Source organism: Bos javanicus, chromosome 4 (assembly GCF_032452875.1).
Source record: "Bos javanicus breed banteng chromosome 4, ARS-OSU_banteng_1.0, whole genome shotgun sequence".
NCBI classification, from domain to species: Eukaryota; Metazoa; Chordata; class Mammalia; order Artiodactyla; family Bovidae; genus Bos; species Bos javanicus.
Window position 1 is genome coordinate 14,133,426 of NC_083871.1, and position 16,509 is coordinate 14,149,934.

At 43.9% G+C, this 16,509-nt stretch overlaps 1 protein-coding gene across 3 annotated transcripts in view; it reads right to left on the reverse strand.

Annotated features, from left to right (window-relative positions):
- SLC25A13 (solute carrier family 25 member 13) overlaps positions 1–16,509 on the reverse strand; it is a 231,918-nt gene that overhangs the window by 93,020 nt on the left and 122,389 nt on the right. For all 3 annotated transcript variants that reach the window (XM_061413497.1, XM_061413496.1, XM_061413498.1), the window contains one exon: positions 795–941. In XM_061413497.1, coding sequence (XP_061269481.1) covers positions 795–941 — 147 coding nt within the window. The remainder of the gene's footprint in view (positions 1–794; positions 942–16,509) is intronic.

A 16,509-nucleotide genomic window follows, 5' to 3' on the forward strand; every position in this document is an offset into this window, starting at 1 on the left:
CCCCACTAGAGAAGAAGCTCCACAACAGAGGGCAGCAGAGACCTGCCCACCACATGGGCCACTGTTGCCTCAACACACAGGGCGCATGAATGACTGAATCCAAGGCTTAGAGTTGCTATTCTGCCGACTCCTCAAATATATCTATGTGCACTTTTTTTTTTATTTTAAGGTTTTTATTTTAAAATACCTTTTCTTGGAGAACTTGTAAAAGTGAAGACAAGCATTTGCCATATCTCAAACTATAAAGCAAACTAACATGCAATTATACAGCTGTTTTTCCTTTTTTTAAAAAATTCTAGTTAATACATTTCTTTAAGATATTTCATACTATCCAGGTAACAAATTAAGATACTCACTAACACCCACAAAGCACTTCCTGTAACTTTGGTAATGGATGCAATACCATTGAGCAAAGAAGAAAATGTCAGTGCTTAAACAGAAAAAAACTCTACATAATTTATAAGACTTGTTCTTACAATTCCTTATCTACTGAGCTTATACCAGATAGAATAAAGTATTTCATTAGGGCAAATTACAACTTGGGGGGAGACATAAATTGGGAGATTGGAATTGATATAGACACACTACTATACATAAAAGAGACAATAACTACTGCACAGCATAGGGAACGCTACTCAACATTCTATAATGACCTCTATGCAAACAGACTCTTAAAAAGAGTTGATACACAAATATGTATACCTGATTACCTCAGCTGCATACCTGAAATGAGGACAATGTTGTAAATTAAAGTATACTCCAGTAAAAATTAAAAAACAACACCCCCTACTTACTGCTACTAGACATTCTTCTACAAAAGGCGTCAAGACGTGAGGGCGAATGGTGACCATGATATCCCGGAAGTCAATGGCTGTGACTTTTCCAGTTCTGGCATTGTCCCTCTGAACAAAGGCTTGCTTTGCATGTTCCAGCTGTATTTCCTACAAATAAAGAAGGTAAATGTATATGTATGGCTGAATTCCTTTGTTGATCACCTGAAACTATCATAACATTGGCTTCCCTGGTGGCTCAGACGGTAAAGAATCTGCCTGCAGTGCAGAAGACCTGGGTTTGATCCCTGGGTCAGGAAGATCCTCTGGAAGAGGAAATAGCAACCCACTCCAGTATTCTTGCCTGAAGAATTCCATGGATGGGCTACCTACAGTCCACGAGGTTGCAAAGAGTCGGATGTGACAGAGCAACTAACACACACGCCACAACATTGTTAATTAGCTATGCTGCTGCTGCTAAGTCACTTCAGTCGTGTCTGACTCTGTGCGACCCCATAGACGGCAGCCCACCAGGTTCCCTCGTCCCTGGGATTCTCTAGGCAAGAACACTGGAGTGGGTTGCCATTTTCTTCTCCAATGCATGAAAGTGAAAAGTGAAAGTGAAGTCGCTCAGTCGTGTCCAACCCTCAGCGACCCCATGGACTGCAGCCCTCCAGGCTCCTCCATCCATGGGATTTTCCAGGCAAGAGTACTGGAGTGGGGTGCCATTGCCAATACAAAATAAAAAGCTTAAAGTTTGGAAGAAAAAAAAAAGGTGAAATTATTTGTATTTCTCAGTTACTATAAATGACATGTATGGATGTGAGAGTTGGACGGTGAAGAAAGCTGAGTGCCGAAGAATTGATGCTTTTGAACTGTGGTGTTGGAGAAGACTCTTGAGAGTCCCTGGGACTGCAAGGAGATCCAACCAGTCCATTCTAAAGGAGATCAGTCCTGGGTGTTCTTTGGAAGGAATGATGCTAAAGCTGAAATTCTAGTACTTTGGCCATCTCATGCGAAGAGTTGACTCATTGGAAAAGACTCTGATGCTGGGAGGGATTGGGGGCAGGAGGAGAAGGGGACGACAGAGGATGAGATGGCTGGATGGCATCACTGACTCGGTGGACATGAGTTTGGGTAAAGTCCAGGAGTTGGTGATGGACAGGGAGGCCTGGCGTGCTGCAATTCATGGGGTTGGACACAACTGAGCGATTGAACTGAACTGATAAATGAGTGTTCAATTTCAAATCAGGGTGAAGAAACAGACATTATATCTTGAATTACCGAGCCCCACACTTGTTCAATAGCATCCCCAAGTTATTATCTCCTTCCAAAGAGGAAACTTTGCTCAGACTGGTGGATGTGTCTTGAGAAAGTACATCCCCCCCTTAAATCTCTTACCCAAAGAAACCAAATCACTTCTGTTCGAGTCCAAAGACACGAGGAAAATAAAAACTAGAATGAGGCTTGGTAGGCTCAAAGAGGGCTTCCTTGGTGGCTCAGATGGTAAAGAATCTGCCTGCAATGCACGAGACCTGGGTTTGGTTCCTGGGTTGGGAAGATCCCCTGGAGGAGGCCAAGGCCAACCCACTGTATATACGTGCCTGGAGAATCCCCATGGACAGAGGAGCCTGGAGGGCTACAGTCCACGGGGTCACAAAGAGTCGAACACAACTGAGCAACTAAGCACAGAACAGCACACGCTCAACGATCTGGCCAAACCCTGCTTAGGTGATGCAAGTGATCAAAGGAAAACCAGTTAAAAGGACATTAACCTCTCCCCAAAGAAGAGAGAAAAGTTCTTAATGGTAACGTAGTTCACAAACACGTGATGTAACAACAGATTGAAAAGGGTGGTTCTGCTCCGGAAGATGCTATTCCTCTACATTACTGGTGTCTGGGGGTGGGTGAAGCCTTTGTATGTGGGCTTTTCTGTGCATTCCTACCCTCTTTCCACCAGATACTACAGCCCCTTTCCAAGGCCACGGCAATCAAGAATGTCTTCAGGGAGGGCCTTATGTCCCAACTGAGGACCAATGCTCTAAACTTAGGAATTGGATGGTACGTGGGTCAGAGATGGCCAAACTGAGGCAGTGCCGCTGGATGTATGTTTTAATTCGTATGATCTATGGATAGAGAGCCCAGTCTTAAGATCTGTTTTGATATTCCCGGAGATAAGTGTATACACACAATAGAACACAGCCTCCCATCAGAACCCAGCGTGTGCCATGTAGGAGGCGCATTCCTTCTGCAGAGACTCTTCCTCACAACACTCTGCCCATTTCCCAAATGGGCCCTTGGAGTGAGATCTCATCTCGATGAAATGAAAAGGCATCATGGATAAGGGTTTTGAGGACCTTAAATTGTCTGAAGTTTAATAAACTTTATTAGATGATAATGAGGAGTTAATAAATACTGAAAATGATAGAAGCTGGAGTGAGAACATGGCAGGTCATTATTCCCTTACCTTTACTTCTGTGCAGTTTGAAAGTGTCTACAATAAAACCTTTTTAAAGACAAAACAACAGTAAGAACCAGAGTTCTAATTCTATTGAAAAGCCTCTTTTCAGTTACACCATCTGCCAGTGCTGGCCAGGCCCATCCCTGCTGGAACTCTTGCTGGGACCTAATCTTTCTAGTGCCTCTTCCACTCACTCCTTAAATGGGAGGCACCAATCAGCCCTCTGTCCTCGGGTCCTGAATCAACTCTCCTCTGCAAAGAACTCCCCTCCCTAGGTCTTCTTTTAAGACCTCTCATGGGTCTTGATTCCCAGATCCAAGTGTCTCACTCCTATCTTCTGCACCAGAATCCCTGACAGCTTAGAGTCCTCCACATCACTCAACATGCTGTTGGGTGTCCCCCACCCAGGCCTCAAATCTTGTCTCTCTCCTGTGTCCCAAACTTCATTACTAGCATCTTGTTTTTCTGGTCATCTACCTGGAAAACGGTCATTTTCAATTCTTCAAGCTTCTTTCCCTCAGAGTAAACCAGTTACTAAATTAAGTCACTTAGACCTTTGAACGTTCACTCAAATGCATCTTCTCCTTTTCATTCCTGACACCACACATTCAAGCCCTCCTCAGAACACGGCTCAATGGCCACCATGAGCCCAACTTTTCAGTCTAGCGCTCTCTCTGATCTCTGCATGCCCCTTGCACACGTCAACAGCTGCCTTTAAGCATCTCAAACCTGACTCCTACCACCTCTGCCCGAACCCTTTCATCATAAAGATCTGTCTCCAAAGCAAGACTCTTGAGACACTACAAGGCGTTACTCTCAGCCTGGTCTCCAGTACCCAGGCCCAGCCCAGCCAGACCTTCCACACACCCAGGCCTTTGTCCACACTCTTTCCTCCGCCTGGCACAGACCGTAGCCTTCTTCTCTAGCTCCTGAAATCCTCCTACTTGGTAGCTCAAATGCCACCACTTATGTAAATATAACCAGGCCTCCTAACTGAAAATAACTGATCTGATCGCGTGGTCTCCTGCGTGGCCCTCAATTATAAGACTTGTCTTATTCCATCCTACATTATCATCAGTTGTTTGCATTCCTGTCTTTCCCCCACCTTGCTGTGCCCTGCTCATCCTCCTTGCGGAGTGGGCAGAATGCTTTAGATATAGTAGGCACTCAATAAACCACAGACGTATCATCAGTGATATGAAATTGTATAAAACCAATTGAGTGAAGAAATTACAATGTATTGAACAAAAAGGAGTCCTCTGTACAAATGTCTCCAATTTATGAGGAAGGATGAAACCAACTGTTAAACACCCTGTAGTGAAAAATGACCACAGTATGTATTCAATTGGAAGTAAATGAACAGAGTCTTTGAATTGCCAGACCCACTGCTAAAACTATCGTAAGCCAAGATTACTCTCGACAATACCAGAACGGGTGTTCAGTTATTTACCACTCCCCCTAGTTTACAACTAAAGTAGTCTTGGGGATCCTCAGATCATTATACCCAAAACAGTATCACTTTCCCTGGCCGCTCCCCCTCCTCAGAGAGCAGGAAGCCACCACGTTGAGACCAACCTGTCCGGAATGTTGAACTGGGAAATGGACACCCAGCTGGGGGCTGATGCTCCCGTTACAGGACGGGGGTGCACTGGTAACGTGGACGAACACCGTCACCATGCACTTTGGTGCTCAATTAATTGTAAGCAGCAGGGACCCCGCAATCATTGGGGAAGAAAGCACTTTCAACCCTAACGGAGAACTTGAGAATGCATTTCCAACAGTTCTTAAGAGACTGGGAACACTAAAAATTCCATGAAAAACGTGAAGGCAGATCATGCAGTTCTCTATTAATAGTAGGAAATAGTAAAAATGTTCAGCTATGTGTTTCCCTAAACTTAAAAGTAGCTTACTGAAGATGGGGCCGGCCTTCTGAAGAACATCTGTTTATGTCATGACTGTTTCTTGCTCTGGGTAAGGAAATGAAAACTATTACCTGAAACAATAAAACAGCAACAGTAACAGCATTTCGTGAGCATGCATCACCTGCCAGATTGTTCTAAAGTACTCTGTAGTAATAGACTCATTTAATGTTCACAGCACCCCTCCGATTTAGGAACCGCTCTTAACCTTACTGCAGCAGATGAGGAAATGGAGATCTCACTGACAGGACACAGCAAAACCGGACTTCAAGCCCAGGCGGTCCCACTGCCCTCACCTTGCCCCTCACACCACACCAGACTGCATGGGAGCCTGGGTGGCGCTGCTCTCAGGAACTGGATTACAAAACACTCTTTGACACTTTGGAGTCTTCAGAGTTATGAGAGGATGAGCTTTCAATTTGCTTTTAAATTATTCTAAGGCCCTAGATTTTTCTGTTGCCAACTTTCATGAGAAAACAAGATAGTTTCCGAAATTTTTTCATTAAGGCTGAAGTCTTTGATGTGCTGGCGATTGCCACAACGGTCTTCCTAACAACAGCGGAGAACCTGGAAGAGAGAAACCACGTCTACAAGGCCTTCTCCCGGCCGTGCACACAAGCAGAAGACTGAGGGGGAAAAAGATCAGTAAGGAGGCCTGGGGCAGCTAACACAGGGCCTCTATAAATACTGAACTCAAGAATGAACGACCTTTGAAACCAAGCCAGGCTCGCTACTTGCGGCAGAGGAACTTCTAAGTTCTCCTCTGACACCTCTACAGCTGATTAAGGAAAATGTAGCCCTATTCAGTGAGGGCTGGACATATCTGAATCCGAAAGGGTAAGGCTGGGATGGAAAGCTTTTGGGATGCATGGTGTGCAAGCATGGGTAGCTACTGGTCATTTTCAAATGCAAGGGGCCAGAACAGATCAACTCGCCTTGTGTGCGGAAGAGGGGAGAACAATGGGAGAAGCAATAGTTACATTCAAATATTTAACGGTTTAAAGGACTAACAGGTAAAAAGAAGTTAGACTGCCTCTCTGTTTTTTACAAAAGAAAATCGGTGGAGAGAAAATAAAGGGATCAGGTTTTGGCACAAAGCATAGAGGTATTTAATCTGCACAACTATTCAGCAATGAAATGGGCTACCGTGCAAAACAGCAGGTTCCCAGTCACTGGAAATATCTGTTCAACTACCAGCTGAGAAACACATGTCAAGGAATTTATTTTGATTTAGCTTTATTTAATACAGGGGGTCGTGGAAGCAAGATGTTATGATGATAAGAATCTTAAGTCTGGGACCGGAATGGGCAGAGCTCAAGTCTCAGTCATGGTACTCCAAGTTGGCAGGGCTTAGGGAGCACCCAGCAACACCATGCCGTACAGGGTGGTAAAACTAGACGTCGTGTGCAATAGGCACTTCGTAAAAAGGAGCGTTAATTTTGGTCAAAGTGAATGGTTTAAAACCCTCTCCAATCCCTTCCAATATAAGTACTCTGGAGTCTTTAAAAAAAAATCCGTAGTAAGGAACAGCGGTTCTGCTAAATTATTCTGAACCAGCAAGAGGGACAGAGAGATGAAAACCAGTTAGGGCAGAGGGCGACAGAAACAACTGAAGGCCTGAACACGTCCTCCAGGCTGCGGGCTCTGCCAAGAACTTCAGAGACAGTACTTCATTCGAGTTTCACAATAATCCTGTAAAGTAATAACATCTTCATCTCCCAGAGGGACCTGAAGCTCACGGAGGTTAAGTTACTGGTCCAAAGTCACAGAGTGAGGAGAAAGCCAGGCTTCGCTCTCTACACCAAGGTATTACCAGATTCCAAAACTGAGATTTTAACTACTAACTTACGCTGCCTTGGGCAAAAGCTTAAAGGGGGATCATAAGTGATGTGGACAGATAACTAGAAAAGAGATTTTTAAGAAAAGTTTGGGTGGTGATTCTTATCTAAAAATCAAACAAGAGTTTCTAAAAGAATTCTCACCTTGGAGAATGGGAGAATCTGCCACAAAAGAAAATGCTTCAGGGGAAAGAGATGAGGTCGATGACCATGAGGGAGAAACCTGGAGGGAGATGAGCTTAAGTTATAAACAAAAGTTAAGCAGAAACCAAAAAACGTCAGAGGCACATGTGGAAATATAAATCTGGGAAATGCAGACAACAGAATTTTAGAGGAAAAATGCCCCCAAGAGACCATGTTTACCGTTATTCAGTGTAGGTTATACTTCAGGGACAGTGCATTTTCCTACTTCACCACCTCAATAACCTTCTAAGGAGGGGCTGCCCGTCACCTCCATTTTGTAGCTGGAAAAACCAAGGAAAGGCCAGCTGGGGGCCGCATGACACTAAGGATGAAGCTGGATGTGCAGCGGGGTGGTCTGGCCCCAGAGCCGTATTCTTAACCTTCGCAGACTTCCTATTCCTTTTAGGGGAAGGCCTATAAAAACCACAAGGAAAAGGAAAAAGAAAAAAAAAGTTGTACCAATGGATGAGATCATCCTAGGATACACAGAAAGAGTGGGCAGATGATAAAAATAGAACCAATACCTATAGGAGTACAGACGATAAATCTGAGGGGCCTGAGACCCTGTGGAAAACCCAGAGAGCTGGGGTGAAGACAGCTCTATGGAGAAAGAGGGCTCTTATCAGTAACAGGCCACGGGGTGCTTCCTAAATGCTGCTGATGGAGCCAGGAGGGACTGTGCAGAGGAAGGGGGCTCCTTCATCTAAGGCCAGGGGGCCGCACCAGCACACAGCTGGGCCGTGGCCTCTAAGGCGGTCCTACCCCTCCGCGTGAAAGGAGGCTCCCTTTTTCTTTACATTTGCCAGTGAACTGTTTTTTGTTCCCTGTCTTCTGGGGCATAATGATTAATGGACTCGCCTTCTCCTCTAGCAGCTTCCAGCAACTTCAACACAACCATCAGAATGCTATAGGAAGGGGGGAAAAAATCAAACGCTTCAAAACTGCTGCTGCTGCTAAGTCGCTTCAGTCGTGTCCGACTCTGTGCGACCCCATAGACGGCAGCCCACCAGGCTCCGCCGTCCCTGGGATTCTCCAGGCAAGAACACTGGAGTGGGTTGCCATTTCCTTCTCCAATGCATGAAAGTGAAAAGTGAAAGTGAAGTCGCTCAAAACTGCTAGCTGTACAGAAATACACTTATACAGGGCTTACACCACTTTTGGCTTAACGTTCATGCTTCTAACAGTTCAGGCCTGTCATTTCCTTAATAATTTCCAATTGGGTATATTTTGAATGCAGAAACTCTCTCTACTTCTATTCAGACACATAAGTTTGTGTTTCAACCTCAACAATGTATCAGGAACCAAAGAAGCAGGGAGGGGGGAGCACAAAAAACGACCCCTTTCATTTTTTGTGTTTTGTACAGTTTTGAAATTAAAAATAAATATCTAAAACTTTAATAAAAACAGGGACTATCAACAAGGATTTGTATCAAATTTATACTGTTAAGATCAAAAAAACTCCTTTGGAAAGTGTTGCTGTAAGAATTCTGAGGAAAATGCAGGTTAATTATTTATGAAAACGAGGAATAAAAAGGTGTAAAGAAGGTTTGCTTACAAAATATGGTATCATATTTTGCTCAATTTCAAATAAATTCTATATTACATCAAGTATCAGGACCTGTACCGCTTAATATGTTAAGTATCATTTTCATAATCCTGTGCTAACTCAGAGGAAAAAAATTCTAGTTAAAATAAAAATCCATATATTTTTAAACTGAATCAAAAAGAGAATCTGGCACTGGAGCAGGTAGAGAAAGCAGCTGTTCCCACTGCAACGTTTTTCTGTGCTGCCCACATTCAGCCTAAGCAGTCAGACTTCCAGAGTTTGGGGTGAAATTTTATCCCCATTTCAATGGGTGGGGCCTCTAATTTTAAAAGTTGTCTTAAAAAAATTAAAATTAAAAAAGGGTCTCAAGAAGCAGTAATTATTTGGCATGTAGCATGTGGCACTGCCCACACAGCAACACCTTGGCGGCAACCAAATAGAGAGCTTTTCCATCTCAATTTCCTGGCTCTCCTGATTCAACGTTAAAACTCACAGTGGGTAACAGCTGTATGGTGTGTTCATTTTCACCAGGATGTTACTGTAAAAGCTTGCACAACAGGCCACTCCACAGAACAGCAAGCTGACAAGCACCACGGACACAACAGCACAATGAATTCTGATTTCCTTTGCCCAGAGAGCAGAAAGTGCAGAGTGAATGAGATGAGCCCTGCATCTAAGTCTCCAAGTGACCAGGCTTTTCCCACACCTCTCATTACTCATTGCCAAACCAGCGGTGGTTGCTATTTGGACACAAACCACGATCTCATCTCTTAGAAAAGCTGAGAGCGAAACGACATTAGCTACACCTTTACTCATTATTTCATCTTGGATCATCAAGGGGTGCTGTATTTATGAAGCAGGACCAAAGCCGTATGGCAGATCCCATCTGGTCCAACTTAAAATCAACATAAAGACCACATGCGTGTTAAAAATGCAAATATAATCGTGGTCTCTGGCTACTAAAGATCCATGGTCTAGATATTTTAATTAATACAGATGGCAAGCTGGGGGAGCCAGGGGAGGCACACACGGCTTGGGTTACTCAATCCTAAGCAAAGACGTGGTTACCGGTTCACTAACTGGTTGAAACAATCGTGGCTTCAGCAAGTCCTACTTACAAAGGATTATTTTTTGTTAACACCTGAAATGCTCTTTCAGTTCCAAAGCTTGAGAACTTGATGTTGCCGAGGTTGAAGGTTATGTTTCTTTTGTTTGGTGATGTTAAGAGTAGCAGCAGGGGGAACAATTTCTTTTTTAACAAGATAGCCCATTGTGTTGAAAGTTTTGCCTTAAACTAGTATACTTGCCTGGAGAATCCCAGGGATGGGGGAGCCTGGTGGGCTGCCGTCTATGGGGTCGCACAGAGTCGGACACGACTGAAGCGACTTAGCAGCAGCAGTAGTAGTATACACTGGGGCTTCCTTGGTGGCTCAGACGGTAAAGCGTCTGTCTGCAATGCAGGAGACCTGGGTTCGATCCCTGGGTTGGGAAGATTCCTTGGAGAAGGAAATGGCAGCCCACTCCAATATTCTTGCCTGGAAAATCCCATGGACAGCGGAGCCTGGTAGGCTACTGTCCATGGGGTCGCAAAGAGTCGGACACGACTGAGTGACTTCACTTATGTATACACTGACATACAGAGTCACAAACCTACGATGAAAAACATCTGATTAGGAGCAGAGAACCTCTGGCCTCAAGAAGGACTTGGGAGCTGCCAACTTCCAGAACTCTGCTCTCTAGGACCAAAATGCCCATTTTACACAAAAGACTTGGGTTGATCTGTATGCCATGCTGACCCATAAGCCAAAATACTGGTCAATTTGATTTAACAAAGAACCAAAATTGTTCAGTTGTTATTTGCATGAGTGTATCTTTGGCATCTAACAAAGTTATCTTGGGGCTTACGTGATCTGAAGATAAAAGCTTTTAGGAATATGAATGGCTGATCTGGGACACACGACACAGCTCTGAACCCTAGGTTCTAGTCCTAGCTCCACCAACTATGATTCACCTCTCCTGATGTCACGGTTCTTCTGATAAAAGGAGGGCCTGAATAATGTGATAGACACTCATACCCTTGTGATGAGGGCTTTCTGCTGGGTCAGGTAACTTCATTCCTAAACCCTATGTGACGAGACAACATTAGAAAGAATTATTAGCCCCACTCTCTCCCAAGTCAGCTGTCCCATTTCTTGGCTAACGAATGGAATCCTGACACTAATATCTGGTCTCTCTACCAATTTAGAGCACTGCTAATTTCTGAAAGACTCCTCTTCCTACAGCAAGAGGAGGAAGGCCTCTAGAAACTAAGAAATGTCCTGTCTCCGTGAAATGAAGGAAAGAGAATTTTCTTGGAAATGCCCAGGTGTGTGGGGCCATCAGTAGGGCTCCTATGAGACCCTAACTCCAAGGAACTGATGATGAGGTGGAAACAACTCAACCGCACACAAGTCACTAGTGATTACGTGCAAAGCGCTCCTAACAGCCCTTCATCCACATGCCCTCCACCCCTTCCCCCATTGCCCCCAACCTCAGTAAATCACCACCGTCCTTCCACTTGCCCAAAGCCTAAAATACAGGAGAGAACTATGAGTTACATATATGCGTACCTGTCCCCATCCTAATAAATCACCAAGCCTGGCCAGGTCCATCCCTTTAATTTTTCTTGAAATCCATCTTCTTCAGCTCATCACTGTTACCAACTGTTATACTGGAAAGTGGCCATCTGGTCTCCCTCTCCCCATCATAGGACTCTCCATTTCATTTTCCACACAACAGCCAGAGTGATCCTTCTGAAACACCAACCTCATCATATCTGGCTCTCTGAGCTCCCCATCAACCTGAGGATGAGACCTGAACACCAGATTCTGTGCTTTTAAACAATCAGGGTTTTGTCATCTAGATCAACGTTTCTCAGTGTGCGGCCCTTGGACCATCTGGGACGTCACAATTCAGGATGCTTGTCTGAAAGGCAACTTCTTAGGCCCTATCCAGACCTACTGAATCAAACTCTTGTGGGGACAGAGAGGCCCAGGGTATAGCCTTTTTAAAATAATCACTTCCGAAAAAAAATTATACAAAATTTGAAAACACTGCTAGAGATTTAGGAAAATTAAAACCAACTTGTGTTCCACCTGTCTCATCTTGAACAAATTCAGAAAACTCCATGCTTCTATGTGCTCATCTTTCATACAGAGACAATAGCCGCTGCTCAACACCTAAAGTGACTATAAAGACCAACAAAAGCCAAAGCACTTGCCAAGTTGGAAAATGCTATAGGTGAAATAGTTAACAAGCAACAGCTTTCTAGTTAACAAGTATTTCACAATGGGGAGCAATCCAAGATACTCAGAGACAGGAGCTGTTAGAAACTCCTATGTGCAGATTACTTTTATTTATTTATTTATTTTTATTATTATTTTTATTTATTTTTTATTTTTAAACTTTACAAAATTGTATTAGTTTTGCCAAATATCAAAATGAATCCACCATAGGTATACATTTTGTAATTCAGTTCAGTTCAGTTACTGACTCTTTGCAACCCCATGAACCGCAGCACGCCAGGCCTCCCTGTTCATCACCAACTGCCAGAGTCTACCCAAACTCATGTCCATCAAGTCGGTGATGCCATCCAACCATCTCATCCTCTGTCGTCCCCTTCTCCTCCTGCCCTCAAGCTTTCCCAGCATCGGGGTCTTTTCAAATGAGTCAGCTCTTCACATCAGGTGGCCAAAGTATTGGAGTTTCAGCTTCAACATCAGTCCTTCCAATGAACACCCAGGACTGATCTCCTTTAGGATGTACTGGTTGGATCTCCTTGCAGTCCAAGGGACTCTCAAGAGTCTTCTCCAACACCACAGTTCAAAAGCATCAATTCTTCAGTGCTCAGCTTTCTTCACAATCTAACTTTCACATCCATACATGACCACTGGAAAAACCATAGCCTTGACTAGATGGACCTTTGTTGCCAAAGTAATGTCTCTGCTTCTTAATATGCTGTCTAGCTTGGTCATAACTTTCCTTCCAAAGAGTAAGCGTCTTTTAATTTCATGGCTGCAATCACCATCTGCGGTGATTTTGGAGCCCTAAAAAATAAAGTCAGCCACTGTTTCCACTGTTTCCCCATCTATTTGCCGGGAAGTGATGGGACTGGCTGCCGTGATCTTAGTTTTCTGAATGTTGAACCTTAAGCCAACTTTTTCACTCTTCTCTTTCACTTTCATCAAGAGGCTCTTTACTTCTTCTTCACTTTCTGCCATAAAGGTGGTGTCATCTGCATATCTGAGGTTATTGATATTAAATATATACACATGATTATAAAACACTATCAAAAACTAACTGGAGGGGAATTCCATGGCAGTCCAGAGGGTAGGACTTTGTGCTTTCATGGCTAGGACCCAGGTTCAATCCCTGGTTGGGAAACGAAGATCCCACAAGCTGTGCAGTGAGGCCAAGAAAAGAAAAAAGTAACTGGAAACAACAGTAACACGCACCCTACTATGGTTTTATCATCATATCTGGCAATTCACGGGCAGGGATCAAGAATTCTGAATGTCCAATAATGCGTGACTGTACATCCCCATTAGGAGACATGGCCCCTCCAGGAACAGAAACTGACTTCATAGCCACAGCCCTGGAGACAGTGCAGTGGAGCCTAAGTGGTCCTGGCACCATATTGTTTGATTCCTCACACATCTGTGATCTTATGGAAGAAGTTAAGCTCCAGAACAGTTGTTCTGCACTCTTTTGGGATATTCCTTTGGGAACCTAATGAAAGCCATGAGCATTTCCCAAAAAAATAACTATCTGAAAATGCAAAATTTTACCTTAGAGTCTGTTTATTCTTTTGCATATAATAGGGAAGAATGATCATTACCTCTCAGGATATTGGGGATGCTATTATCAGAAACAGAATATTTTCAAAAGCACTTCATAAATTACAAAGATTGTTACTAGTATTCCTTTTTTTTTTTTTTTTTGAGTGACTCTCACTGCCAACTCTACAGAATTATCTGGCAGAGAAGCTTAAGGGCCTTCCTTTCACTCTGTGCTCACAGTAATGGATTTCAGCAGATACGTTTCCAAAGAAAATATACAAGTGGCAACAGGCACATGAAAAGATGCTCAATCACAATGAGATACTGCTAAGAGACTAACGTAAAGGCCTTAGTCTCCTCATCTGTAACATGAGGCTGTTAACTACCTTATACGGGTATCTGGACTTTTAATTTTGTACTTTGGACAGGTGTTGTAACCAGACTCTGAAACTATTGGTTTCGAATTGACACCTGCCTTAAGGGTTTATGCTACAAACCTTCAATTTGTTATAAAAGAGCACCTTCATAGGGTATACACTGTATATCTGTTTGCAGTTGTGCCTTTTAAGCTGTAGAGCAGAAAAACACAGGAATGACGCCCAGATTTGTACACTGTGTCTCGAAAGTTGTCATTCCCTCTGCACCTCTGAGTCTTTTGCACAAAGCCTCTTGACAAATCCTACATCCCCAGCAAATATTTCTTGAGTTGGGTGGATTGCTCCATGCAAGTAACAATCACAGAAATACTTCCAAACAAGATATTCTATGCTAATATCATTTATGAACAGGAGTTCCATCAGGTACAGGATACAAAAATTCCTCTGAACTGTTTTCTAAATATACTGCTTTCAGTATATTAAAAATCCATTTTTCAACTCATAATCATAAAATTACAGCTTTGCCCTAAGAGCTGAGAGGAAAGAGATGTTGGAAATGCATATAGACTATTCTAAAATCCACACATATATACCCATAAACAAAACTATATTCACGGGCTTCCCTGGTGTTCCAGTGGTTAGGAATCCACTTTACAATGCAGGGGACACAGGTTCAATCCCTGGGCTGGGAAGATCCCACATGCCATGGAGCAACTAAGCCCATGTGCCACATTTACCGAAGCCTGCACACCTTGAGCTGGTGCTCCATAACAAGAGAAACCACAGCAGTGAGAAGCCGGCATGCTGCAACTAGACAGGAGTCCCCACTCATTGCAACTAGAGAAAGCCCACACAACAACGAAGACCCAGTGCAGCAAAAAATAAATACATAAAACTATACTCACATTCACACACACACACCATCACTCATGCAGTTAACTAGAGATGATAGAACCAGGCATAAAAAACCAACAGCAGTGGAGGCAACAGTCTCAAGGATGGGGTAACAGGGCTGTAGCCACGCTTCCTTCTGAAATCCTTCCCTGTCTTGAGGAACAAGACTAGGCAGGAGGCTTTGCATCTCTGCCACTTGCTTCAATGGTATCATTTAGATACAAAGTAAAAATGAGGTTTTGTACTTTGTATCTAAATGATACAAAAAAAGATTGAAGGCAGGAGGAGAAGGGGATGACAGAGGATGAGATGGTTGGATGGCCTCAGCATCCATGAGTTTGAGCAACCTCCGGGAGCTGGTGATGGGAAGCCTAGCGTGCTGCAGTCCATGGGGTCTCAAAGAGTTGGACACAACTGTGCAATGGAACTGAACAAACAAGGCAAATTTAGTTCAAAGTTTCTCAAACTGATTGACCCCTTTATGCCAGAAAACAACATGCCAGCTCAGCATTCAACCCACGCCCGTGACCAGCGCCACCTCAGACAATGCCCGGATGAGCCCGTGAACACAAGGAGTCCTCACAGCCACATGGCGGCCTGTGACAAATGCACACCCACTCCCACGTGCTAAAATATTTTTTAAATGAAGGGGGAAAGTAACTGCCCTCGCAAAGAACAGCACTGTCCATTGGGCACAAACACGAGCACTTATATGAGCACAGATCACACACCAGAGCGTGAGGCTGAGTTAGCTGAAACCAATCCAAGCTACCATCTGGGACCTCCAGGCTCCTTGAAGCCACAAGCGCTTCTCAGCGGACCCCACAGTTGCTCCTCTTCCTCCTCAGGTGACAAGCAGGGACATGCATGGTGGCAGTTCCTTCAAGACCTGGGCACCAGCCAGGGAGCTGGTGCTTGTGTTTCTATAACCTGCCCCAGAGCAGAAAGGCAGGAATCATGCTTAACACAGCAAGAGCCCTAAAGGTCACTTACATTTTAAGGAGTTCCCTTAATCCAGAAAACAGTCCAAAAGGACAATCAAAGTATTTAAAGTTGAGGTCATTCAGAAAAGACTTCAAAGGAAGCGTCTGAGCGGGGGCAGTGGGAGAGAGACCCAGTGGCAGACGTCTAAACTGGTAATGCAGTGGCATTTATATGAAGTCTGTCATGACACACACATTAATTCTTTGAAATCTGGGCCTGGAGTGGAACACAAAAGCAAGGCCTGAATTATCTACCTAAACCATCTTAACCTTGTCAAAGTTTAGCACTTGTAATCTCACTATGAAGTCAAAAGCATCCCATGAAGGACACCGAGGGATGAGCGCATTCACCATTACATAGAGAATGGAGTCAGATACGAGCGAATGCCTGCAAGCTGCAGCTGCAAACCTGGTCAGTAACCCCTGAGTCATCTCTCATCTTTGACTCTGGCTCGTCCGTATCTCGAGGAAGGCCCAGAAAAATCTGCGTGGCTTATAGCTGACTCATGAGTCCACGTAATTGATACTTGCTTAAAGGGACAGGTGATCATCCTTACTATTGCTAACATCCCATTAAGCCTAAAAGTTAATTAGGCTGTATTCCATAAAGTCAATTGAAGGCATTTGTCTCAATAGCATTATCGCAATTATTCCTCATCAAAACGAACCCCACCTCCTACTGCGCATGATGTCTTGCGTAAACAACAGCACAAACCTAACA